Source organism: Ranitomeya variabilis, chromosome 5, assembly GCF_051348905.1.
Source record: "Ranitomeya variabilis isolate aRanVar5 chromosome 5, aRanVar5.hap1, whole genome shotgun sequence".
NCBI classification, from domain to species: domain Eukaryota; kingdom Metazoa; phylum Chordata; class Amphibia; order Anura; family Dendrobatidae; genus Ranitomeya; species Ranitomeya variabilis.
The window spans coordinates 582,737,038-582,764,453 of record NC_135236.1 but is presented as its reverse complement, the minus strand read 5'-3'; the positions used below and the strand labels follow the sequence as shown (position 1 = coordinate 582,764,453).

The following is a 27,416-nucleotide window of genomic DNA, read 5'->3' as shown; positions in this document are numbered from 1 at the left end:
CTTATGGGGGGTTTCTACTGTTTAGGTACATCAGGGGCTCTGCAAATGTAACATGACGCCTGCAGACCATTCCATCAAAGTCTGCATTCCAAACGGCGCTTCTTCCCTTCCGAGCTCTGCCATGTGCCCAAATGGTGGTTCCCTCCCATATATGGGGTATCATCGTACTCAGGACAAATTGGACAACAACTTTTGGTGTCCAATTTTTCCTGTTACCCTTGGGAAAATACAAAACTGGGGGCTTAAAAAATTTTTGTAGAAAAATTTTTTTTTTTTTATTTTCACGGCTCTGTGTTATTAACTTCTGTGAAGCACTTGGTGGGTCAAAGTGCTTACCACACATCTAGGTAAGTTCGTTAGGGGGTCTACTTTCCAAAATGGTGTCACTTTTGGGGGTTTTCAATGTTTAGGCACATCAGGGGCTCTCCAAACGCGACATGGCGTCCTATCTCAATTCCAGTCAATTTTGCATTGAAAAGTCAAATGGCGCTCCTTCCCTTCCGAACTCTGCCGTGTTCCCAATCAGTGGTTTACCCCCACATATCAGGTATCAGCAAACTCAGGATAAATTAAACAACAACTTTTGGGGTCCAATTTCTTCAGTTACTCTTGGGAAAATAAAAAATTGGGGGTGAAAAAATCATTTTTGTGAAAAAAATATGATTTTTTATTTTTACGGCTCTGCATTATAATCTTCTGTGAAGCACTTGGTGGGTCAAAGTGCTTACCACACATCTAGATACATATGAGGTATTGGCGTACTCAGGACAAATTGTACAACAACTTTTGGGGTCCATTTTCTCCTGTTACCCTGAGTAAAATAAAACAAATTGGAGCTGAATTAAATTTTTTGTGAAAAAAAAGTTAAATGTTCATTTTTTTTTTAAACATTCCAAAAATTCATGTGAAACACCTGAAGGGTTAATAAACTTCTTGAATGTGGTTTTGAGCACCTTGAGGGGTGCAGTTTTTAGAATGGTGTCACACTTGGTTATTTTCTACCATATAGACCCCTCAAAGTGACTTCAAATGTGATGTGGTCCCCCCAAAAAAATGGTGTTGTAAAAATGAGAAATTGCTGGTCAATTTTTAACCCTTATTAGGCCGGCCTCACACTCAGCATATGTAAATACGGTCTGTTTTTTACGGCCGTAATATGCAGAAAAGTCCCCAAAATAGTGATCCATATGTCATCCGTAGGCAGGGTGTGCCAGCGTATTTTGCGCATGGCATCCTCCGTATGTAATCCGTATGGCATCCGTACTGCGATATTTTCTCGCAGGCTTGCAAAACCGACATCTAATGGATTTATGTGCTCAAATGTTCGTTAAAACATATATACAGTATATATATATATATATATATATATATATATATATGTCATTGAGACACATATATATATATATATATATTCTGTATTTATATTTAATTCTGCGCGATATATGTGAAAAGCCGGTAATTCAATTGCCGGCTTTTCATTTCTCCTTCCGAAACCCGACAGGATATGAGACATGGTTTACATACAGTAAACCATCTCATATCCCCTTTTTTCTTGCATATTCCACACTACTAATGTTAGTAGTGTGTATGTGCAAAATTTGGGCGCTGTAGCTGCTAAAATAAAGGGTTAAATGGCGGAAAAAATTGGCGTGGGCTCCCGCGCAATTTTCTCCACCAGAGTGGTAAAGCCAGTGACTGAGGGCAGATATTAATAGCCTAGAGAGGGTCCATGGTTATTGGCCCCCCCTGGCTACAAACATCTGCCCCCAGCCACCCCAGAAAAGGCACATCTGAAAGATGCGCCTATTTTGGCACTTGGCCACTCTCTTCCCACTCCCGTGTAGCGGTGGGATATGGGGTAATGAAGGGTTAATGTCACCTTGCTATTGTAAGGTGACATTAAGCCAGATTAATAATGGAGAGGCGTCAATTATGACACCTATCCATTATTAATCCAATTGTATGAAAGGATTAAAAAAACACACACACATTATTAAAAAGTATTTTAATGAAATAAACACACAGGTTGTTTTAATATTTTATTGCTCTCTCAATCCACCTGAAGACCCTCGCTCTGAAAAATAATAAACCAACAATATACATACCTTCAGATGATCTGTCACGTCCCACGAAGTAAATCCATCTGCATGTCCTTACATTGCAGAAAAAAACGCAAGGACAATGGAGTTGACCTGCCAGTGACCTCAGGTGCAGATTTGGTCAGGATTTTACCTGCATAAAATCCTGACCAAATTCTGAGGCAATCCTGAACGTGGACACATACCCTAAGGGTACGTGTCCACGTTCAGGAAACGCGTGTTTGACGCTGCGTGGGGCCGCAGCGTCAAACACGCAGCGTCCAGATGTTCCAGCATAGAGGAGGGGATTTTTTGAAATCCTGTGTCCACTATGCGTGGAAACACGCATCCGTCGGCCCTGTGACTCCGGACATGTTGCGCGTCTTTTAAGATCGCAGCATGTCCGTGTTCCTTGCGGCGACGCTGCGCCGCCGCAAGGAATAACACAGGGCCCTATGCGAGGGGTGCGATGATGCCGGATGTGTGCAATGAACACATCATGCATCATCGCGTCCCAGAAGCGGGCGGGGCTTAGCGCCGAGCGGGTATGCCGCTCTGACGATACCGCCGGCCATCCTGATCCTGGACACATACCCTCAGACATATTTTCAGTTGTTACACACTTTTTTGTGAAGTATATAATTCCACATGTGTTAGTTCATAGTTTTGATGCCTTCAGTGTGAATGGACAATTTTCATAGTCAGGAAAATAAAGAAAAATCTTTGAAAGAGAACGTGTGTCCAAACTTTTAGTCTGTACTGTGTATATACATATATATATACTAGACTGTGGCCCGATTCTAATGCATCGGGTATTCTAGAATATGCATGTCCCCGTAGTATGTGATTCGCGGCAGACTGTGCCCGTCGCTGATTGGTCGAGGCAACCTTTATGACATCATCGTCGCCATGGCAACCATTATGACATCATCGTCGCCATGCTGTGCCCATCTCTGATTGGTCGAGGCCGCCCGACAAACCGTCGACCACTCCATATAAGGTATGGTCTACAAACCGCCAACCACTCCATATAAGGTATGGTCTACAAACCGCCGACCACTCCATATAAGGTATGGTCTACAAACCGCCGACCACTCCATATAAGGTATGGTCTACAAACCGCCGACCACTCCATATAAGGTATCCTGTTTGTAGACCATACCTTATATGGAGTGATTTCCAGGACAGACAGACAGACAGACAGACAGACAGACAGACAGAAAGACAGACAGACAGACAGACAGACAGACAGACAGACAGACGGAAAAACCCTTAGACAATTAGATATATATATATATATATATATATATATATATATATATATATATATATACTTATATCTATCTGATATATAAAGCTGAATGTGTGTGTGTATGTATGTGTGTGTGTATGTCCGGGATTGACATCTGCACCGTCGCAGCTACAGCCACCAAATTTTGCACACGTCTGGACCCGGAGAGCATCATAAATTTTAACCCCGCGCGTTCCAATTCACCAAACAATTTTGCCCCTATCTACATAATGGGGAAAAAGTGAAAGGAAAAGTGAGAGCGATGGCACCAAAGAGTATATACCGTACAGTTGCTAAGGTGGGCCCCAACATGGGATACTCACCACACACACGGGGATATGAACACACACAGGACACACAGGTATATACTATATACAGGAGGAGATGACATACAGGTATATACTATACAGGAGGAGATGACATAGAGATATATACTATATACAGGAGAAGATGGCATACAGGTATATACTATATACAGGGGAGATGACACACAGGTATATACTATATACAGGAGGAGATGGCACACACATATATACTATACACAGGGGAGATGACACACAGGTATATACTATATACAGGATGAGATGACACACTGGTATATACTATATACAGGAAGAGATGACACACAGGTATATACTATATACAGGAGGAGATGACACAGATATATACTATATACAGGAGGAGATGACACACAGGTATATACTATATACAGGGGAGATGACACACACATATATACTATCTGATATATAAAGCTGAATGTGTGTGTGTATGTATGTGTGTGTGTATGTCCGGGATTGACATCTGCACCGTCGCAGCTACAGCCACCAAATTTTGCACACGTCTGGACCCGGAGAGCATCATAAATTTTAACCCCGCGCGTTCCAATTCACCAAACAATTTTGCCCCTATCTACATAATGGGGAAAAAGTGAAAGGAAAAGTGAGAGCGATGGCACCAAAGAGTATATACCGTACAGTTGCTAAGGTGGGCCCCAACATGGGATACTCACCACACACACGGGGATATGAACACACACAGGACACACAGGTATATACTATATACAGGAGGAGATGACATACAGGTATATACTATACAGGAGGAGATGACATAGAGATATATACTATATACAGGAGAAGATGGCATACAGGTATATACTATATACAGGGGAGATGACACACAGGTATATACTATATACAGGAGAAGATGGCACACACATATATACTATACACAGGGGAGATGACACACAGGTATATACTATATACAGGATGAGATGACACACTGGTATATACTATATACAGGAAGAGATGACACACAGGTATATACTATATACAGGAGGAGATGACACAGATATATACTATATACAGGAGGAGATGACACACAGGTATATACTATATACAGGGGAGATGACACACACATATATACTACTAGACTGTGGCCCGATTCTAATGCATCGGGTATTCTAGAATATGCATGTCCCCGTAGTATGTGATTCGCGGCAGACTGTGCCCGTCGCTGATTGGTCGAGGCAACCTTTATGACATCATCGTCGCCATGGCAACCATTATGACATCATCGTCGCCATGCTGTGCCCATCTCTGATTGGTCGAGGCCGCCCGACAAACCGTCGACCACTCCATATAAGGTATGGTCTACAAACCGCCAACCACTCCATATAAGGTATGGTCTACAAACCGCCGACCACTCCATATAAGGTATGGTCTACAAACCGCCGACCACTCCATATAAGGTATGGTCTACAAACCGCCGACCACTCCATATAAGGTATCCTGTTTGTAGACCATACCTTATATGGAGTGATTTCCAGGACAGACAGACAGACAGACAGACAGACAGACAGACAGAAAGACAGACAGACAGACAGACAGACAGACAGACAGACAGACAGACGGAAAAACCCTTAGACAATTATATATATAGATATACAGGGGAGATGACACACAGGTATATACTATATACAGGAGGAGATGACATACAGGTATATACTATATACAGGGGAGATGACATACAGGTATATACTATATACAGGGGAGATGACACACAGGTATATACTATATACAGGAGGAGATGACACACACATATATACTATATACAGGGGAGATGACACACAGGTATATACTATATACAGGAGATGACACACAGGTATATACTATATACAGGAGGAAATGACATACAGGTACATACTATATACAGGAGCAGATGGCACACAGGTACATACTATATACAGGAGGAGATGACACACAGGTATATACTATGTACAGGAGGAGATGACATACAGGTACATACTATATACAGGAGTAGATGACACACAGATATATACTATATACAGGAGCAGATGACACACAGGTATATACTATATACAGAAGATGACTTACAGGTATATACTATATACAGGAGGAGATGACACACGTATATACTATATACAGGAGGAGATGACATACAGGTATATACTATATAAAAGAGGAGATGACACAGGTATATAGAGGAGGAGATGACATACAGCAGGTATATACTATATACAGGAGAGATGACATACAGGTATATACTATATATAGGAGATGACATACAGGTATATAGTATATACAGAAGAGATGACATATACGTATATACTATACACAGGAGATGATACATAGGTATATACAATATACAGGAGGAGATGACATACAGCAGGTATATACTATTTACAGGGGAGATGACATACAGGTATATACTATATACAGGAGATGACATACAGGTGTATAATATATATAAGGGAGATGACAAACATGTATATACTGAGGGTAAAATGAGAGGTGTGAGGTGAAAAAGAGGGGTGTGAGGTGAAAAAGACAAGTGTCAAGAGGAGTGAGGGGGAAAATAAGAGGAGTGAGGGGGAAAATGAGAGGTGTAAGGGAGAAAATGAGAGATGTGAGAGATGAGAGGCGTGATGGAAAAATAAGAGAAGTGAGGTGCTATAACTAACCACAGATTTTTACTATGCCCAGGCAATGCCGGGCTCTTCAGCTAGTATATATATATATATATATATGCTTTTTTCACTTTTTATTAGCTTCAACAGTCTTCATGGGAGACTAAAAGCTGCGATCATCCGATCGCCTCTGCTAGAAAAAGCAGGGCTGCAGCCCTGCTCTATGTAGCAGAAATGCTCACTTACTATGAGTGCCGACCACTGGGTGATGCTCATAGCAGAGAGCAATGGCAATCACAGGGGTCTGCTGCAGAACCTGGGTTGTCATCCCAACCCATTGGCGACCCACAGTCATATGAGATGGGCGCCAATGGGTGTTGTTTGCGACGTGTGCTTGTTAAGTGCTGCTGTCAGACATTGTCAGACGACGATCATAGCTATCCGGCAATAACAACCACAGGGGTGTCCTGCAGACCCCGGGTTGTCATGCCAACTTATCTGTGACCCGCAGTCATGTGACATGGGCACCGATGGTCATGGTTTTGTAAGATGATGAACCGGACCGGGGGTACCTTTCTTAGGCTGATTCCGGAACTGTTCGGACTGTCACCATTGTTGCACGGGGGAGAGCTTTCTGGCCCAGACCGACCTTTACACTTGTCAGCAGGGGGCGGTTCAGACATAAAAAGGGCTACGTGTGGGAGAAAGGCAGAATTTCGGGTGGAAAGACTGAGAGTGCAGCAGAGTGAGGTGCAGGCCTTGATAGCAGAGCACCTTGAAAAAGTATACCCACTTGGCGCAACCCCTGTAATTGTGTCCACTGCCTGCGGACATCAGACAGTGACTCTCCTGACGTTCCCTGTGCCGGGAGATGACTCACACGTGAGACCAGTGACTGCTGCATGCTTGCGGCCTTCTGTTGTACCGGGGACTGAGTCAGAACAAACCGACTCCTTTTACGCCTGCACAGCGGAGCAGAGCTACGCTACGGTGATACTGCATAAGGGACTGAGACCAGTACTAGAAGACTGTGGGTACCAGAACTCACCTAGTGTCGCAAAGACTATCTGCATTAAGGAACCGGACCTTCGCATATCCAGAACAACCCCGAGATATCACATGCAGCTGTTGTCGGTGCCATTGTTGGAAACCAAGACACTGCAATCAAGAAGCCGACAGAGTGATAAGTTATACTCTGCTTTCCCCTTTTATAACATTCTCCTAACACCTGTTTATCCCGTTCTCCCCTCCAGTACCCATAATGTTATATCCTTTGCCTCCCATATCACTTTTCTCCCTGCATGGAGTTTACATTTGTTAATAAATTTGTAAACTCTTGATCTGCCTCCTGTCCTTGATGATATCCTGATCCCTGCAATTCTATACTTGGCGTAGTTGGCACGGAGGCGGCAGACCAAGCAGTTGGGGGGGCCCTGGGTCTAGTATATCCCTGGGGGCCATGCTTAACAACCTCCGGAAATTTACTGGAAGGAATACAATGCTGTGGAGCTGAACTGAACGGGTCAGGGGGACAAAGAGAATGCATCCCATGACCCCTGCACTGGAGGCAGAGGTTGCCATCATAGCTTTAGATGGGGAAGCAAGGGAGTCTGTCGTGCAATGACCCCCCCGGGCGTGAGACACCTTTGACAAGGTATTACATATTTTAGAGGATACTCATGGGGACCCCACGGACGTAGGGGAGTTGCGCATGCTTTTGTTCTGCCGGGTTCAAAGAGAGGGGGAGACGGTAACCCAGTATATGAATGCCAGGAGATTCACACGGCCATTGCTAAGAAGGATGGTGCAGGCATGGGATGTACGGACATAGTACTACGAGACCAACTAGTGACGGGCTTACGTGACATGTTGCTGAAAGAGGCTCTGCGGGAGCGCTTGTGGGTAAACCGCGCATGACTTTTTTCAAAGTAGGGAGTGAAGCACGCACATGTGAACAAGAGGAGGGGATGACAGTTCCAGCAAAGAAGGTCCGGACCGGAAAGGTATCTACAGTGATGGCTACTACACCCCAATGAGTGAAAAAGTTACGAAAGGAAATCCATCAGATATGTGAAGAGTTGGCTGATTCTAAAAAAATGCCCACTGCCGCCCCAAGTTCACCAGGGTATAGAAGTGAGCCGGTCCCCCACCGTGAGGTGAGGATGCCTCGTCGAGAAGGACCTCCCTCATGTTATAACTGTGAATAAACCGGACATATAGCTCGGGGCTGCTCCCGAGTAGGCCTCTGCAATGCCATCCATTAAACTAGGAGGCTCTGAGTCTGGGGGACACCGCTCAGAGCCTGAACAGTCAAGGAAGAGTACAAGAAGTCCCACAAATCTCATTTCCATGTGTCCTCTCATCTGGGCAGAAATGGATGGGCTGTATGCTGCCTGGTTGATACGGGCTCACAGGTGACCACGATGCCCGAAGCATACGTTCGCCGACATCTCACTGAAGCAATGCTGCCTGAATGGGGCCCTGTGATCAAGTTGACAGCTGCTAATCACCTACCCATCGTTTTCGCAGGGGTGGTCAGGATGCATATTACAGTCTGCGGCAAAGATCTAGGTTGAAAAGGCGTGGTACTGACAGCTGAAGATGTGAGTAAGGGACACAATCTCGCGTTAGTCATGAACATGTTAATAGAATTCTGGAGCCTTCTTATGAATGAGTCTCCAGACAAGTTTCTTTGACAGTGGAGCCCTCACACCCCACAGAGGAGGGTCTTCCAGCAGGGTGGTTCAAGCCCAAAAACCTCCAGAGGTGGGAAAAAACTGGGGAAGGTAATTGCTCCAGCTTCAATCAATTGAGTGCTGCCACCAGGACAAACGGTGCTTACCCTGCCCATCTGGACCTGTACCCCTCTGGAAGGAGTCGAAGTACAGATTGAGCCCACCAATGCAGAACAACTACCTCCGGGACTATTAGTGGCACATAGGCTAGCTACTGTACATGACGGCATGGTTCTTGTACGTTGTGTCTACTTAGGGAATAGTGAATTCTTCTTCACTGGAAGTGTTAATGATGGACTATCTGACTATGGGCCAGCTCATCAAGGATATGAACATTGCCTGGTGATGATGACGAATCACTTATCGAAGTTTGCTGTTGTGACCCCAATGCAAGACCAGACTGCCAAATCAGCTGCATACGCCATCTGTAAAAACTTCATCCAAGTGTACGGCTGTCCAAAACTCCGATCATAGTGACTGCTTTCTCGGTAAGGTGATGGAAGAGTTACACCGGCTGTATCAGATCGGGAAGTCTTGGATGACGCCTTACCACCCCCAAGGAAATGGGGCTTGCGAACGGTTCAACCGCACCTTGATTCAGATGTTAAGGACACTGGAAGAAGACAGAAAAGCCCGGTGGCCGGCTACACGCCTTATACCCTACTGTTCGGCCGACTGGGAAGAGAGATTACCAAGCTGGAGTTGGAACCAGAGGAGGACTACCCACGGACGTTCGTGTCCACCAGGGTCCTGGAACATTGTTATCAGCTGCAGACCTTACATAATCTAGTACAAACCAGATTCTAGGAACTAGAACATGCATAAAAGGCTCCTCTGCTTGGGACAGCTCTTCAGACTGAGGTGTGCTGGTACATGATAAACATCCCCGGGATAAACTGGAGTTCCGGTAGGGAAAAGAATCCATATCGGGTGAAGCGGAGAGTCAACTGAGAGGGATCCGTATACGAGATTCAACCTGAGGGAAATCAGAACGCTCCCACTCGAATAGTACATTAAAATAAGTTACAGCCCTGCCTGTCCAAAGGCCCTGACTCAGTTGAGGAAGTGCTAAATGTTCCTGAAATGGTCTCACCAGTCGTAGCCGATTGTGAAGAAGAAAAAGGCCCTGAACAACTTCTGGTAAATCTAGCAGAGAGACAAATGCCTGCGGTTCCCGAAGCGGCCACTCCAGAAGAAATGGCTGCACTCCCATCGTCACCTGTACAGCCTGATTCTACTACACAAATGGACTCAATTACTCCTTCTGACTTACAGCGCTCTGAACGAACAACAGCTGACATACACCCTAATCGTTATAACCAGGATCAATTTGTTTGGTGGCAAATAGTTCAAGGACTAGAAGAGTGTCAACGTGAAATAAAGAAACTCTTGGTCGTGGAATGGTGAGAAAAAAAGAGAGGGGGAATGTAAGAGGATGAACCGGACCGGGGGTACCTTTCTTGTGTTAATTCCGGAACTGTCACCATTGTTGCATGGGGGAATGCTTTCTGGCCTGGACCGACCTTTACTCTTGTCAGCAGGGGGCGGGTCAGACATAAAAAGGGCTAAACGCAGGAGAAAAGCAGGAGATCGGGCGGGAAGACTGAGCGCACAGCAGAGTGAGGTGCAGACCTTAATAGCGGAGCATCTTAAAAACGTAGGCCCACCTAGCGCAATCCATGTAATTTTGTCCACTAATCGCAGACATCAGACAGCGACTCTCCCGATATTCACCTTGCCGGGAGGTGTTTCACACGTGAGACCAGTGACCGCTGCCTGCGCGCTGCCTAGCCTTGCACCGGGGACTGAGCCATAACATACCGACTCCTTTCCCGCCTGAACAGTGGATCAGAGCTACGATCTGTGATACTGCGAAAGGGACTGAGACCAGTACGAGAAGACCGCAGGTATGGGAACCCGCCTAGTGTCGCAAAGATCTGCATCAAGAATCTAGGACAACCCCGAGACATCACGTGCCGCTGTTGTCGGTGCCATCGTTGGAAACCGAGATGCTGCAATCAAGAAGCCGATAGAGTGATACATTGTACTCTACTGTCCTATTTTTGAACATTCTCCTAAACACCTGTTTACCCCATTCTCCCCTCCAGTACCCATAATGTTATACCCCCGTGTATCTCACACACACACACACCTGTGTATCTCACACACACACACCCCCGTGTATCTCACACACCCCTGTGTATCTCACACACACACACACCCGTGTATCTCACCCCCCCCCATGTATCTCACACACACATCCTTTGCCTCCCATATCCCTTTCCTCCCTGCGTGGAGTTTACATTTGTTAATAAATTTCTTAACTCTTGATCTGCCTCCTGTCCATGATGACATCCCAATCCCTGCAATTTTACACTTTGCTACGCGCTTCCGGCGTGTTAACAGCTGTGGGTGGATCGCGATCCCACCCGCATCTGTTAGGGGCACATGAGATCAGATCAGCTTTCATGTGCATCTATCAGCTGTCATGTGCCAAAGCCCGCATCAAACAGGGAGAGGCATCCAATGACGGACACTGCACGTCATTGGGTGTTAAGGTTTTAATAAATATAAACAGTGTATATTATTGCATACATATTCACAGATTATATACTACCAAAAAACCTATAAATTCTAGAATATACTGTAAATACACCCCAAAATATGAGAACTCAAGTGATATGATAATAGTAAAAATATCAAGTAGTCAAGGATAAAGGGGGATCACCCTATTTGTCAACTACTCTTGTTCCCACCTGTCCGCAGAAGTTGGCACTTTTTTAAATCGCTCCTTGTCAACTAACCCTGGTCGCCCTCGCCGCCTCGGCCTCCTTAGCCTCACCGTCGGATGCAGGATTCAGACTCCTCTCAGCAGCTAACCCCCTGCTAGATGCAGACTTCCCTCAGCAGCCTCTCCTTACTCTCATAAGTAGCCTCCCCTTGCCAGATGCAGCCTCCCCTCACTATCCCCCCCGCCAGATGCAGAATTCCCTAAGCAGCCTCACCCTGCCAGATGCAGCCACCTCAGAAGCCTCCCCTCTCCTCACTCACTTCAGCAGCCTTCCCTCTTCTCACTCACTTCAGCAGCCTCCGCTCTCACTCACTTCAGCAGCCTCCCCTCTCCTCAGCAGCCTCCCATCTCCTCACTTCAGCAGCCTTCCATCTCCTTACTCACTTCAGCAGCCTCCCCTCTCCTCATTCCCATCAGCAGATTCCCATCTCCTCACTCTCCTCTGCAGCCTCCTCTGAGTCCTTCCACACTGCCTGCCTCCTCTGCCTGCTCGTCGTCGACTTCAGTATCTCCTGTCTCCCACAATCATGACATGCTGCTCTGCTCCGAAATGAAGAAGAGCGTGCAGCGTGTCACATGACCGGCATCAGGACCATGATGCACTTGGGCCTGCTGCTGCTGCTTAAAGGTACAGCACCGATTTCTGGCCGCCGGATGCACTAACAACACTGTAGATGTATCTTTAAAACACCACAGTGTTATGTATCTGGCTTGCAGCGGCCAAGAACTATTGCGCCTGGGGCCCAACCACCAGTAGCAAGGGAGGAAGGCCCAAGCTGCCAGCACATCCAGACCCCCCTTTTTGCTACTGTTAATCAGGCCCCATATAGTAGTAAGGGCAGTAATGCCCTGATGGCAGCCCTATTCAGAGTAGAGTGCACAGTTAGAACCTATCCCTCACTTCAGCTGCGTCCTATCCCTACACTAATGAGAGCATAATGGAGGCGGCACTAGTGATCTGGCCTTTATACAGGCCGGGTCACGTGCCGCGCTGGCCAGTCACAGTATTGGCATGACTGTGATGGCTGTGGAAGTGCCCACAGTCTAAAAGCTTGTTGATTGGCTGCACTGCAGCCTTTCAAGAAGCTTTATTAGACTGGCAAACCTGAACAGGAAACCAAAATTACATTAAAAAGTCCATGTTAGTGGTTCAGTACCGCACACTAGGTGTCCGGTACGGACTCCGAACTTTCCAGTTCGGGTTGGTTCATCCCTACAGATAATGTTAAGACATGACTAAGTTGTATATTAATTGTTACTAGTTAAAATTGACATTAATCATTAATATCAGGCCTCAATAAAAGTGTAGGAATCCCCCTATTATATTTTGGAGGGATTTTTTCCCCCGCTTTCAAATCTAATAAGCAAGTCTAGCATTTTCCTGGACATTGTATATGGTTTTGTGATGGGGCACTGTGGTTATCATTGAGGTATTCTGGATTTCATACATTACTGTGTACTGTGTGATATAAAGTACTTAACAGAACATTCAATAACATTTTTTACATTATAGAATAAGGTATCCTTAGAAATCTGCATGTACATGGAATGAAAGATTTAAACTTACCATTTTCTTCAGGCTGAAAACAAACATAGAACAAGTGTATTAATAAAAAATCTAAGCTTTTTTGCTTTATTTTTCTAAATCTAAGTATTTCTATTGCTTACTTGTCATTTAAAGAAGGTTGGCCATTCCCTTACATGTCTCCTTCATGTGAACTAACTGCCGTAGATAAGCACTTCACTAAATACCCTGCTTAGCCAAATCCTGTTGTAACCACTGATCACATGATCTATAGCTGATTTTTCCTCTGGAAAATAAAGAACGGGAAGGGCTTGCTGCACAGGTGGGCAGAGCTGCATTCAGCAGAGCTCACTCTGTTTCTCTGAATGCTGTTAATGGACATTCCGGCTCTTTTTGGTGATCTGGATCACATGGCTTTGCTCAACAAAGAAGGCATCTCTTTGAAATCCTAAATGGATCCCTATTAAATATTTGGTCAACATAGGTGAACACACATTTAAGAAGACACTAACGCAACATAAACCTTGACCAGCCTCAGCAAAAGCCAGACCACTTGAAGCAATCAATGAAATTGATGGGTGAGTGGAGTTTGGTTCAGGTGGGGGCATTTTGGCCTTTGGTCACTATCATTTTAACACCAGGGAGAGCCATTCAGAGACTTTAGTGGCTTTCATTGTGTTATAGGCTTCCATTTTCCCCAGCAGGGATCCATCTTTTTTGCCAGAAATGACGCATCACTATTGAATGCTGCTGCTGTAGACTCAGCTCTCCCTTGTTCTGTATGTATAAATGTACACAAACTACTGCATACCCTGAGTAATATATTTACACCCTGCTCTAATTCCCTTTTATAATGTGAATACAATCAGATTTTTCCCCATACAATGCATCATCCATCTCTAGTCCTAAGAATAAATGAGTACATACCCTTTTGAACGTAAGATTTTAATCAATATTTCACGGAATACAAAAACAATTTCTAAAATTTTTACAAGACTGAACTTCAGAGACTTTTTTTTTAACCCAATTAGTAAGTAAGGTTAATAATATAATTTTCATTACAAACATTTTCACTTTTACTCAAATTATTTGATGCAAAAATGAATTCAACAAATGTCAAAAACTACTACATCTAGTATTGTGTATGACTCTCATGATTTTTAAGGACAGCACTAGTCATGGAATGAACAAATTGTGCTGCAACATCTGTCTTTATCCATTCTTCAAGAACCACCTCTATTAGAGGCTGGATGAGGAGTGATGTTCAACTTGTCTCTTCAGTGTGAGGATTCTATAGAGAAAACAAAAAGTGGACCCACTGGCCCATGACGACGATCCACCCACGGATGAGCTGACCAGATAGACCGCCCCTGATACAGGGAGAGTTAGGGGCAGGCCCATGGGGGACTATTGCCTTGGCAGCTGGGAGACAAGGGTGGATAAGAGAGTGACCCACGGAGACACTGGACTAGCAGGTATGCAAGTGACACTGGACGGGTGGGTAAGGCAGAAACACAGGACTAGCGGGAGTGGAGATGACACGGGACTGGCAGGTACAGCAGAGACACAGGACTGGCAGGTACAGCAGAGACAGGGCTGGTGGGAGCGGAGGAGACACAGGACTGGCAGGTACAGCAGAGACACTGGTCTGGCAGGTATGGCAGAGACACAGAACTGGCAGGTGTGGAGGAGACACAGGACTGGCAGGTACGGCAGAGACACAGGACTGACGGGTACGGCAGAGACACAGGGCTGGCAGATATGGCAGAGACACAGGACTAGCGGGTATGGCAGAGACACAGGGCTGGTGGGTACAGAGGAGATACAGGGCTGGATCTAAGGAGAGCAAGGAAACAACAAAGTCAGGAAGCAAGGTATGAACAGGGTAAACGTGCGGCCAAGAATACTTGGAATCACAAATGATCATCATTCACAGGGGAGAGGAAGGGGCCAGTTAATAAAGGAGCACTGCGCAGTACTTACGCTGCAGCTGAGGAGACGCGCCGGGACGCCGAGGACACGCGAGTATGACAGGGCGTGGGGAGCGGCAGTGGCATGACATTTAGAATTTCCCATAGGTGTTCACTTGGGTTCAAATCAGGAGACATACCGTGCTTGGCCACAGAATCACAGAAGAAGTATATCTCCACATAAGGACTCTGCCTTCACCATGTTTTACTGTAGGCACCAAGCATTTAAAAAATTTAATTTAGAAAACTTTGTGGTGCCTATAGTGAAGCATAGTGGTGGAAGCAGTGTCCTTAAGGTGTTGGGGGCCACATTTGATGGCATCATGAATTCATAAATGTATTTCTCCATAATGAAAGAGCAGATTCTACTACACACACTCTGTGCCATTGGTAGACTAACACTTTTTAAACATGATAATGATCCAAAACATTTCCATTATATTTCTGAAGAAGAACAGGGTGAAAATGATTCAGTGGTAAAGTATGTCTCCTGACATTAACTCAATGAGGAATTATTAAGAGACAGGTTGTGCATTATTCTCCATCCAGCCTCTATAAGATATTATTCTTGAATAACGGAAAAAGATAGATACTGCAATATGTCACCAACTTGTTCATTCCATACCTAGTAGACTTGCTGCCCTGGTGCATTGGCAAGTGGGGTAAAATTTGTGGGGTTGATGTCAGCTTTTTAATGTCAACTGACATCAAGCCCAGGGGCTAGTAATGGAGAGGCATCTATCAGAAGCCCCCGTTACTAACCCAGTAAGTTAAGTTAAAAAAAGACATACACAGAATTAAGTCCTTTATTTGAAATAAATACTTCCCAACTATCTTTTACACATTTATTATCCAAATAAAAAGAAAGAAATGATAGCATTCCTCACTTGCCCGCCGATAATCCTATTGTCCCATAAACAGCACAACTCAGCTACATATTAATGCATTGCTGAGCGGTGTCATGATGCAACCGATCAGCCCTGCATTCAAAATACACTAAGCTGAGTGTGAGAATACAGCTTCGTTTGACAGGAGGTGACATCATTGAGGTCACACCCATGGCTATTGGCCCCATTCTCAGAACATTTACACTAGCCCTAAGATTTTGGCTTTCCCTCAGTTGGTTATGAAAATGAAGGTGGACTGCATGATTTTTTTTCTAATTATTTATTTAATACCGGTTAGACAAAGACACTGCGTGCTCACTACAACTATCAGTAGTAAATAGCAAAAAGTGGCATATATAATATTAGCTTTTAATAATACAAATAAAACCATATAGCAAATATAGTCCCACTGGACTGAAAAGTGCAAAAACATTGCAACACCACAAGACAAAAACTTATCAAAAACATATAGACTAACTCTAACAGCCCTCCACTTCTGACCGGGTGAGAGTGTTCCTTTTTATTGGTATTATGTTCACTCTCATTTAGTGAATAAGGATTATTGCATGACAGTCAGTCTACATGTCATTATCTGTGATTGCTGCTGATTACTAATAACAAGCATATTATATATGACAGTCTGACTTTGTCAAGGTCCTTGATCATAATCTTACATTTGGCTGCTGGTTTGATACTGCCAGGATTTACAGTCCTATTTATTGGTCAGTGCTAGTCACGTACTATATGTTTATGATAATGTTTTGTCTTGTGGTATTGCACTATTTTTGCACTTTCAGCCCACTGGGACTATATTTGCTATACAGTTTCAATTTTATTATGTCATCCGTGTGTTATCAGTGTGCATGTGCGCGGCATGCATTTCGTCCGTCGTGCATGAAAAAAGGACGTCTGCAGGTTTTTGTATCCATGTGAAAAACCTGATGTGCGCATACCATAACTGAATACAGTGAGTGTGTGTGGATCCACATTTGCGGTCATTAATAAAAGGACCACATACGGACATAAAAAAAAATGGACAAGTGAAGGTGGCCTTAGAAAGAATAATAAGAAGATGTTTCATATGACTTTTCAAACTAAACTTCCATATGACCAGTATTTCTTCCCATTATATGACTTGCATCATACATTACTACTCTAGAGGGGACCGAGACTGATTGCTATGATGTCTCCCATACCCAACACATAGAGAAAGGGAGCTAATGCTTGCTCGTCTTTATGTTACTCAAGAGAACCAAAGGAAGTTTTTTTATAAAAATGAATAAACTTTATTTATAACAAAACACACAATTTAAAACCCAAGCACATATCAAGGTAATGAAAGTGCAAATAACAGAACAATACAAATATCAAACGACACCAGAATTTAACGGTCTACCGCACAAAAAAGATGTAATGTATAGACATAATTCAATTGTGTTTAAGGTGCTGATATAGCTCTCCCATGTAATATCCTAAGAGATAGTATCTCTATTTGTAATAAGCCATCTTGGAGTCAAGATCCCTTATTAATCTCCACCTGGGGGGATTAACATCAGCCAGTACCCTCGCTATAATAGGGCTAAAAACGATAATGAGTATCCCATATGACAACCTGGTGATGGGAAATTTAGGGGAGCATATCTCATCTGGTGCTAGATAGACCTCCGCTCGCACCCCGATGCGTGTTTCGCCGCTGTCAGCCTCACTTTCTCAAGGGGAAGTGTGGTCTTAATTGCTTCTAGGGCCTTTAAGTATCTATGGAAACCTCCCATGTGATTGTCACGTGGTATGACTTCATCCTATGCCATGTGAATACAGCGCATGCGCACGCCGCTGTCCGGGCCAACCCGCCCGGACGTATCCAGCTCCGAGCACAAGCGGGCACCTGCTGGTCCCAATTGCACCCACAGCGGGACACTGCCGGAGGCAGAGGGACGGCTCCGGAGAGAAAACCCGCGCACGCGCACCAAAGCTACGGACACTTGCGGCCTGTATATATCCAATACTACGGTCAAGAAAGATCAAACAGTGTATCAATGTATAATAAAGACTCTTCCATCAGAAAAAGGGGTCCTCGGTGAACACAGTCCTATATTTCATCAGACTGGTCGAAACCATAATTCCACATCCAATATTGTTAGTATTTGTATGTATTTCTCACAGGGGAGACACCGGGCTCCAAATATATTCTTGGCGATAATCAAAAAACGGAAATGGACCTATATGATATATAAAAAGGAAAAGAAAAAAGTGCATTAAAACCAGACTCACAAATACAAGTTAAAATACAGAGAGATGGGGGAACGTTTGGGTAGGTATAAAGGGAGAGATAACTTTATAAATATGGACCAAAATTCAGGGATTCATTCAAACCCACAGGTTTCATAGTTCCAAGTGTCACTATCCATTTCAATTCGCGTTGTGCTAACAGTTTTTTTACATTTCCTCCCCTGATGCCAACATGTACCACATCTATCTATCTATCTTACTTTGAATTCCTTTGGATTACATTTATGCGCCATTCGGAAATGTCTGGGAATGGTTTTAAGACTTGATATATCCTCTACTGCTCTAGCAGCACTAATGTCCCGCACGTGTTCTCTTATGCGTATCCTTAGCTCACGTGATGTGAGTCCCACATATATGAGGGGGCAACTACACGTGGCGTAATAGATTACATTCTTGGTGTTGCAAGAGATATATTCTCTGATCTCAAATTCTTTTAGGTCAACCGAATTAAATGTGGACGTTTGATGGGTATTAGTACAAGCCAGGCAGTGACCACATTTATAAATGCCTTTTCTAGGTTGTGTATTACCAAAGTAGTTCATACTGGGTGCTATGTAGTGGCTTTTGACCAGTAGGTCGCTTAAATTTTTGGATCTACGGGGAGTCATCTGAGGTCTATCAGTCAGGAACGGTCTCAGGGAGGGCTCGGCACTCAAAACAGGCCAGTATTTTGTCAGGATGCTCCGCATGTTATCCCACTCGTGGTTATACACTGAAATGAAGCGTATGTTTTCATCCGTTTTGCCTCTATTTTTCTTTTGGTATAACAGTGAGTTACGGGATACCGATTTTGCTCTATTGTAACCATTTTTTATACATCTGCGGCTGTAGCCACGCTGTTGAAATCTCTTCTTTAAATCTAAGGCCTGGGTTTCAAATTTTTGGTCTGTCGAGCAGATCCGCCTCACCCTCAGAAACTGTCCAACCCGGACGGCCCTCACAGTGGAATAGCTGTGCGCAGTTGTGGCATGTATCAAAGAGTTCACTGATGTTTCTTTGCGGAAGACATCAGTCTGAATAGTGGAAGAAGAATCCACCTCCAGACTGATGTCTAAAAAGTCAATTTTGGCTACATCATATCTGTATGTTAACCTGATGTTATAATTATTGTTATTTAATAATGCCATGAATTCATCCAAGTGCCGCACCGTCCCCTGCTAAGAAATCAAAATATCATCAATGTAGCGTAGCCAGCACAGCACATGGTCAGTGGCCCCCGCCCCCGCGTCACCAAACACCAACCTCTCCCAATATCCCAGGAAGAAGTTGGCGTACGCGGGGGCACAGGCCGCACCCATGGCTGTGCCGCGCTTTTGTTGATAAAACTGGTTTTTAAAAGTAAAAAAATTATGCGTAAGGACAAAGTGCAGCAGTTCAAGGATGATCTCTCACAGAGGGCCATCCAGGTTGGAGGCTCCAAGGAAGAAGCGGACCGCCCGACTCCCATCCTCATGGTTAATACAAGTATACAGCGTTTCTACATCCGCGGTTACCAAGATGGTATCCCTACCCACAAAGACGCCGTCAACCCTCGCAAGGACATCCGTTGTATCCTTTACATAAGAAGGTAATGTTTCCACAATAGCCTTCAAGTAATGATCGATGAACTTACATATGGGGTCACACAGACCGTCTATCGCTGATACAATCAGACCTCCTGGTGGATTGACGGCGTCCTTGTGTACTTTAGGGAGTAAATAAAACGTTGGTATTAGGAAACTGCACTGTTAGCGCATCTAGAATTTTTTTATTAATTATCCCCAAATCAAAAGCCTGCATTAAGATTTTCTGGAGCTGTGCAGAGAAAGACACCACCGGATTGTACCCCATCTTAGTATCAGGGATAGACGTTCTGTGTGACCCCATATGTAAGTTTATCGATCATTACTTGAAGGCTATCGTGGAACAATACCTTCTTATGTAAAGGATACAACGGATGTACTTGCGAGGGTTGACGGCGTCTTTGTGGATAGGGATACCATCTTGGCAACCGCGGATGTAGAAACGCTGTATACTTGTATTAACCATGAGAATGGGATTCGGGTGGTCCGCTTCTACCTTGGAGAATCCAACCTGGACGGCCCTCTATGAGAGTTCATCCTTGAACTGCTGCACTTTGTCCTTACGCATAATTTTTTTACTTTTAAAAACCAGATTTATCAACAAAAGCGCGGGGCAGCCATGGGTGCGGCCTGTGCCCCTGCGTACGCCAACCTCTTCCTGGGATATTGGGAGAGGTTGGTGTTTGGTGACGCGGGGGCAGGGGCCGATGACCATGTGCTGTGCTGGCTACGCTATATTGATGATATTTTTATTTTTTGGCGGGGGACGGTGCGGCAGTTGGATGAATTCATGGCAGTATTAAATAACAATAATTATAACATCAGGTTAACATACAGATATGATGTAGCCAAAATTGACTTTTTAGAGATCAGTCTGGAGGTGGATTCTTCTTCCACTATCTAGACTGATGTCTTCCGCAAAGAAGCATCAGTGAACTCTTTGATACATGCCACAACTGCGCACAGCTATTCCACTGTGAGGGCTGTCCCGGTTGGACAGTTTCTGAGGGTGAGGCGGATCTGCTCGACAGACCAAAAATTTGAAACCCAGGCCTTAGATTTAAAGAAGAGATTTCAACAGCGTGGCTACAGCCGCAGATGTATAAAAAATGGTTACAATAGAGCGAAATCGGTATCCCATAACTCACTGTTATACCAAAAGAAAAATAGAAGCAAAACGGATGAAAACATACGCTTCATTTCAGTGTATAACCACGAGTGGGATAACATGCGGAGCATCCTGACAAAATACTGGCCTGTTTTGAGTGTCGAGCCCTCCCTGAGACCGTTCCTGACTGATAGACCTCAGATGACTCCCCGTAGATCCAAACATTTAAGTGACCAACTGGTCAAAAGCCACTACATAGCACCCAGTACGAACTTCTTTGGTAATACACAACGTAGAAAAGGCTTTTATAAATGTGGTCACTGCCTGGCTTGTTGTACTAATACCCATCAAACGTCCACATTTAATTCGGTTGACCAAAAAGAATTTGAGATCAGAGAATATATATCTCTTGCAACACCAAGAATGTAATCTATTACGCCACGTGTAGTTGCCCCCTCATATATGTGGGACTCACATCACGTGAGCTAAGGATACGCAAAAGAGAACATATGCGGGACATTAGTGCTGTTAGAGCAGTAGAGGATATATCAAGTCTTAAAACCATTCCCAGACATTTCCGAATGGTGCATAATTGTAATCCAAAGGAATTCAAAGTAAAGGGCATAGATGTGGTACATGTTGGCATCAGGGGAGGAAATGTAAAAAAACTGTTAGCACAAAGCAAATTGAAATGGATAGTGACACTTGGAACTATGAAACCTGCGGGTTTGAATGAATCCCTGAATTTTGGTCCATATTTATAAAGTTATCTCTCCCTTTATACCTACCCAAACATTTCCCCCTCTCTCTGTATTTTAACTTGTATTTGTGAGTCTGGTTTTAATGCACTTTTTTCTTTTCCTTTTTATATATCATATAGGTCAGTTTCCGTTTTTTAATTATCAATAAGAATATATTTGGAGCCTGGTGTCTCCCCTGTGAGAAATACATACAAATACTAACAATATTGGATGTGGAATGATAGTTTCAACCAGTCTGATGAAATATAGGACTGTGTTCACCGAGGACCCCTTTTTCTGATGGAAGAGCCTTTATTATATATTGATACACTGTTTGATCTTTCTTGACCGTAGTATTGGATATATACTGTCTGCAAGTGTCCGTAGCTATGGTGCACGTGCGCGGGCTTTCTCTCCGGAGCCGTCCCTCCTCGTCCGGCAGCGTCCCGCTGTGGGTGCAATCGGGACCAGCAGGTGCCCGCTTGTGCTCGGAGCTGGATACGTCCGGGTGGGGGCGGGTTGGCCCAGACAGCGGTGCGCGCATGCGCCGTATTCACATAGCATAGGATGAATTAATACCACGTGACGATCACATGGGAGGTTTCCATAGATACTTAAAGGCCCTAGAAGCAATTAAGGCCACACTTCCCCTTTGAGAAAGCGAGGCTGACAGCGGCGAAAGACGCGTCGGGGTACGAGCGGAGGTCTATCTAGCACCAGGTGAGATATGCTCCCCTAAATTTCCCATCACCAGGTTGTCATATGGGATACTCATTATGGTTTTTAGCCCTATTATAGCGAGGGTACTGGCTGATGTTAGTCCCCCCAGGTGGAGATTAATAAGGGATCTTGACTCCAAGATGGCTTATTACGAATAGAGATACTATCTCTTAGGATATTACATGGGAGAGCTATATCAGTACCTTAAACACGATTGAATTATGTCTATACATTACATCTGTTTTGTGCGGTAGACCGTTAAATTCTGGTGTCTTTTGATATTTGTATTGTTCTGTTATTTGCACTTTCATAACCTTGATATGTGCTTGGGTTTTAAATTGTGTGTATTGTTATAAATAAAGTTTATTCATTTTTATAAAAAAACTTCCTTTGGTTCTCTTGAGTAACATGTGGCATTTAAGGAAGGATACATTACTATGTAGTGACAAATAGTTGTCACATGATGAATCTGGAAATTGTGTTATTCATATTGTTCTCTGTGTTTTTCACAGTCAGTTCCAGTGCTAATATAATGGATTTTAGAGCCCGCGATGGGGCATGGCTCTCACAACTGAATGATGTATTCAAAGACACCAGCACTACAGGTGTTGAGGGGAACGATAGGGGGTAAGGAGAGATGACATGCAAATTTAAGGATCTTACAAGAAAAAGGACAAAAATATGGTGGAACCATGCATTCTTAGACAAATATTCACAAAAGAGATTGATCCCAAGGGGATTAAGAGTCCAAGTATTCCCTTCCTTCCCAGTGGAAAACCCAGATATATGGGAGAAATGGGAAAATTATGCTAACACATGCTCATTTGGCTTCATGGAAATATTGAAGGAGATGAATGCAGAGTCTCTTCAAGTTATAGAAAGGGAAATGGATGAACTACAAAATAATATTAAAAAAGATATGCCGGCTGAGGCTTTAAAAAAAATTCAATATTGAAGTACAGGACGAGACTCAAAAATGGGCTGAGGAAATACAGCAAATAAAATCAAAAAAATTCCAGTGAGATGTTAATGATAAACAACAGAACAGGATGTACAAGTAGAGAAATCCAAATGAGAGATCACGTCCGTACTATAGGAACGAGTCTCAATCACGCTCATGATCTGCATCAGTAAGATCAGTGAGGGGGGAGATGCAACAATCCAAGAAAAAGATTCGTTCTGAGGTGGAAAAGGATGGAGCCACTACGAGTGAGAGTTATAAAAAAATGAACACTAGACAGATGGCAAACAGTCAGAGAGCAGGTCTCAGGGAGGTCTGCAGGTAATAAATCTATCTGACCATGTATTAACTCATACTCAATTAGAAGTATTGAGTAAAGGCCTTTCTTTTTCCCCAACTAATAATTTCAATTATTTTACAGCGTTAAAAGACCTCCACCTGTTTTCACGAAAACTGATTTTAAAGAGGTTACACACTAAAGGAGGCAATGACTTGGAGGGCTGGAGTGCTGCAGAGAGAGACACCATACGGATATTGGAAGAACTTCTCGAGGAACAAACCCAGAACATGGAAGATGGGTTCCCTAAAATTATCTTTCCCAAATCAACGTGGTTCCCCCCCCTGTCACTCTGCCCGGCGGTAGAAGTCTTCACTAAGTTGGTATCCAATGAATTGAAGACTCTATCCACATACCGTCGGTATGATAATCTAACTTTCAAACAAAGAGAGAGTATTCTCCAACTACAGTCTTTTGACGATGTTGTATTTAAGGCAGCTGACAAGGGGGGAACATTGTGATCAGGCCAATAGCCAAATACGAACGGGAGGCATTCCGCCAGCTGAGGGACAACCAGGTATATACTAAGATGGGGTAAAATCCGGTGGTGTCTTTCTCTGCACAGCTCCAGAAAATCTTAGGCTACTTTCACATTAGCGTTTTAATCTGCAGCGTTTAATCCGCAAACGCAAGGACACGAAAAACGCATGAAAACGCGTGTAAACGCAGCGTTTTTAAAACGCTTACGGTTACCGCATGCATCATTAAAACCCTGCGTTTACATGCTTTTGCTTGCGTTTTCCATGCGTTTGCGTTTTTTGTGCGCATGTCGCAAAAATTTACCAGAGAAAAAATCTAGATGCAAGAACCAGCCAATGGGACTACAGAGGGCGTGTATTATGTGAAATCTATATATAGACCCTAGGACAGCTGAAATCTTCAGATTTTGCTCCTGTGTCCTGTGACAAGATGGATCTTCACATGGATAGCTATTACTTCAAACTGGATCTGAGCATCAAGATTTTTCTGGCATGTGCGTTTGCTTGGGAGCAACACCGAAACCGGGAAAGACAGAGAAGGACACGGCGTAGGCGGTTTTGGCAACACCCCATTGTAGAACTGCATGAGAGCCGTGGTGCATATCACACCCTGTATGGTGAGCTCAATGAGAACCCAGAAAAATTCCCGGAATATACCAGGATGTCACAAGACTCTTTCCGGTATTTGCTTGATCGTGTCCAAGGAGCCATCCGGAGACAGGACACACAGCTCCGTAGAGCCATTCCACCAGAGGAACGTCTCCTGGTTACCTTAAGGTACGTAATAATTCTAAACAAAAGCTACCCAAAATTTTTTGCAGGTCTGATGTTTTTTTGCCTATTTTGTAAATTATTTATTCTTACTACAGATTTCTTGCAACTGGAGAGAGCTTGTCATCCCTTCATTTCCAGTACCGCCTTGGGATTTCCACGCTGTCCGGAATTGTTTTTGAAACCTGCCGGGCTTTATGGACTATTCTCCGTGAGGAATTTATACCCATACCCACGGAGGACATGTGGAAAGAAATTGCTGACAAATTTTGGACTGTTTGTGATTTTCCCAACTGTTTGGGTGCGGTGGATGGGAAGCACATCCGGATTACCAAACCAGCCAGAACGGGATCACAGTTCTTCAACTACAAAAAATATTTTTCAGTAGTTCTTATGGCAATAGCCGATGCGGACTGTCGCTTCATTGCTGTGGACATTGGTGCTTTTGGCCGTGGCAACGATTCACAGACTTTTAAAACCTCTGATATGGGCCGACGTTTTTATGGCAAAAATTTTAATTTCCCACAGCCACAACCACTCCCCTACACTCAAGGCCCACCGCTGCCATTTGTAATGGTTGGGGATGAGGCCTTTCAGATGAGTGAAAATCTCCTGAAGCCCTATTCAAGTCGGGACTTGAACCGCACAAAACGGATCTATAACTACAGACTAACCAGAGCACGCAGAACAGTAGAGTGTACCTTTGGGATTATGGTGTCCAAATGGCGCATTCTAGCAACCGCAATAAATCTAAAAATGGAGACAGTGGATGAGGTGGTTAAAGCCTGTGTGGTTCTCCACAATTTCATTCTGGCTAAGGAGCGACCCACCATAGAACTTGATGAACCTGTTGCAAACCCTTTGCCTGATTACCGTCATCACCCGCTGCGGTCAACAGTTGAAGTAGGCCACATGCGGGACCAATTTGCAGCGTTTTTTGATTCTGACATTGGACGTGTGCCATGGCAGGACAATATGGTGTAAAATGTACTGCTGGTTTCGGGTCTGCAAATTTATGTTTGGAATGTTAATGTTTTTTCTAATAAAATAATTGTGATTTACTTTCTTCACCATGTCTCCTATCTATTTCCTTAACAAACCACTTTGGGTTTTTGGGCTTAGGTTCTTGACGTCATTGAGTGCTGTCTTGTTTCACCATTAGCTATTTGCTGCAGACTGTATAGATGATGTCTGTTATTGTCGCAGTAGTTGTCCAGTACTTAACAGCATTATTTGTAAGCCAAAACCAGGAGTGGTAGTTAAATGCTTTTAGTGGTGCATATGTGTTTATTGAACTTTTCCTCACATAGCTCCACTCCAGGTTTAGGCTTACAAATAGTGCTGTAAAATACAGAGCGAATACTGAGAGTGTGACGGCAGCCTATACCACAAATCTATAGTAATCAAGTCAGGTGTCTGAAATAATGAATTTATGATGCTAATTGCTCTTGAATTCATTTTTCATGACACTTGTCCGAGTGAGTATAGATATGTCATGTATGACGTACATTGACCCTTCACTTTGTGTGAAATATATGTATATGTACCCATAAGATAAAATGGAGGTAATATAATGCATTTCTAAAATCAGCAGGTCAGGGGTCATAAATAATGTTTCTGATAAGACATGACCTGTTGAGTACACTTGTGCTGTGTATTACCACCATTTTGTCTTCTGTGTGCTACCAAAAGTCACGGAGTAAACAGAAAGAACTGTTTTTGGAGAAAATACAAGTGTTTTTTTGGGGGGCAACCTCATATCTCTTAAGCAAACACACACCAAGCTTCAGTGTTCTGTTAATGAAGTACTGTAGGTTGGAGGTGGCCCCCCAAAAAGTGTTTGACGCATTATTTGTTATTGGCGCACGGTGTGTGGTGACGGCGGCGAAATACACAATTAACCAAACCTCATTGGGGCAAAACACAGGTTTATTAAACACAAAAACAAAAAAATTAACTGCGCCTGCTTGGGGTTGAGTGCCGATATTGTGGGGTGTTGAGTTGTGAGGTCTGGCTTACTGTAGCCGACATAAGGGGTGGCAGGAGAAGGCGCAATGAAACTGCTGGGGTCAGGATATTCAGGGATAGGGCTAGACACATGAGAGGGCTGAGACACACTGGAAGGGTGAGACAAACCAGACATTACAGACACATTGGGAGGTGAGGGGGGAGGGATAGCTATGGTTTTTTTTTTTTTTTTTGCCTTTCCCCTTCCTTGTTTTGCGCGGGCTTGTTGTCGTGGTGGC

General features: G+C 43.9%; 1 protein-coding gene across 1 annotated transcript in view; it reads right to left on the bottom strand.

The window, feature by feature from the left end:
* Positions 1-27,416, bottom strand: part of LCP2 (lymphocyte cytosolic protein 2) — a 1,300,494-nt gene that overhangs the window by 563,662 nt on the left and 709,416 nt on the right. Inside the window, exon 15 of the mRNA XM_077265986.1 lies at positions 13,389-13,401. Coding sequence (XP_077122101.1) covers positions 13,389-13,401 — 13 coding nt within the window. The remainder of the gene's footprint in view (positions 1-13,388; positions 13,402-27,416) is intronic.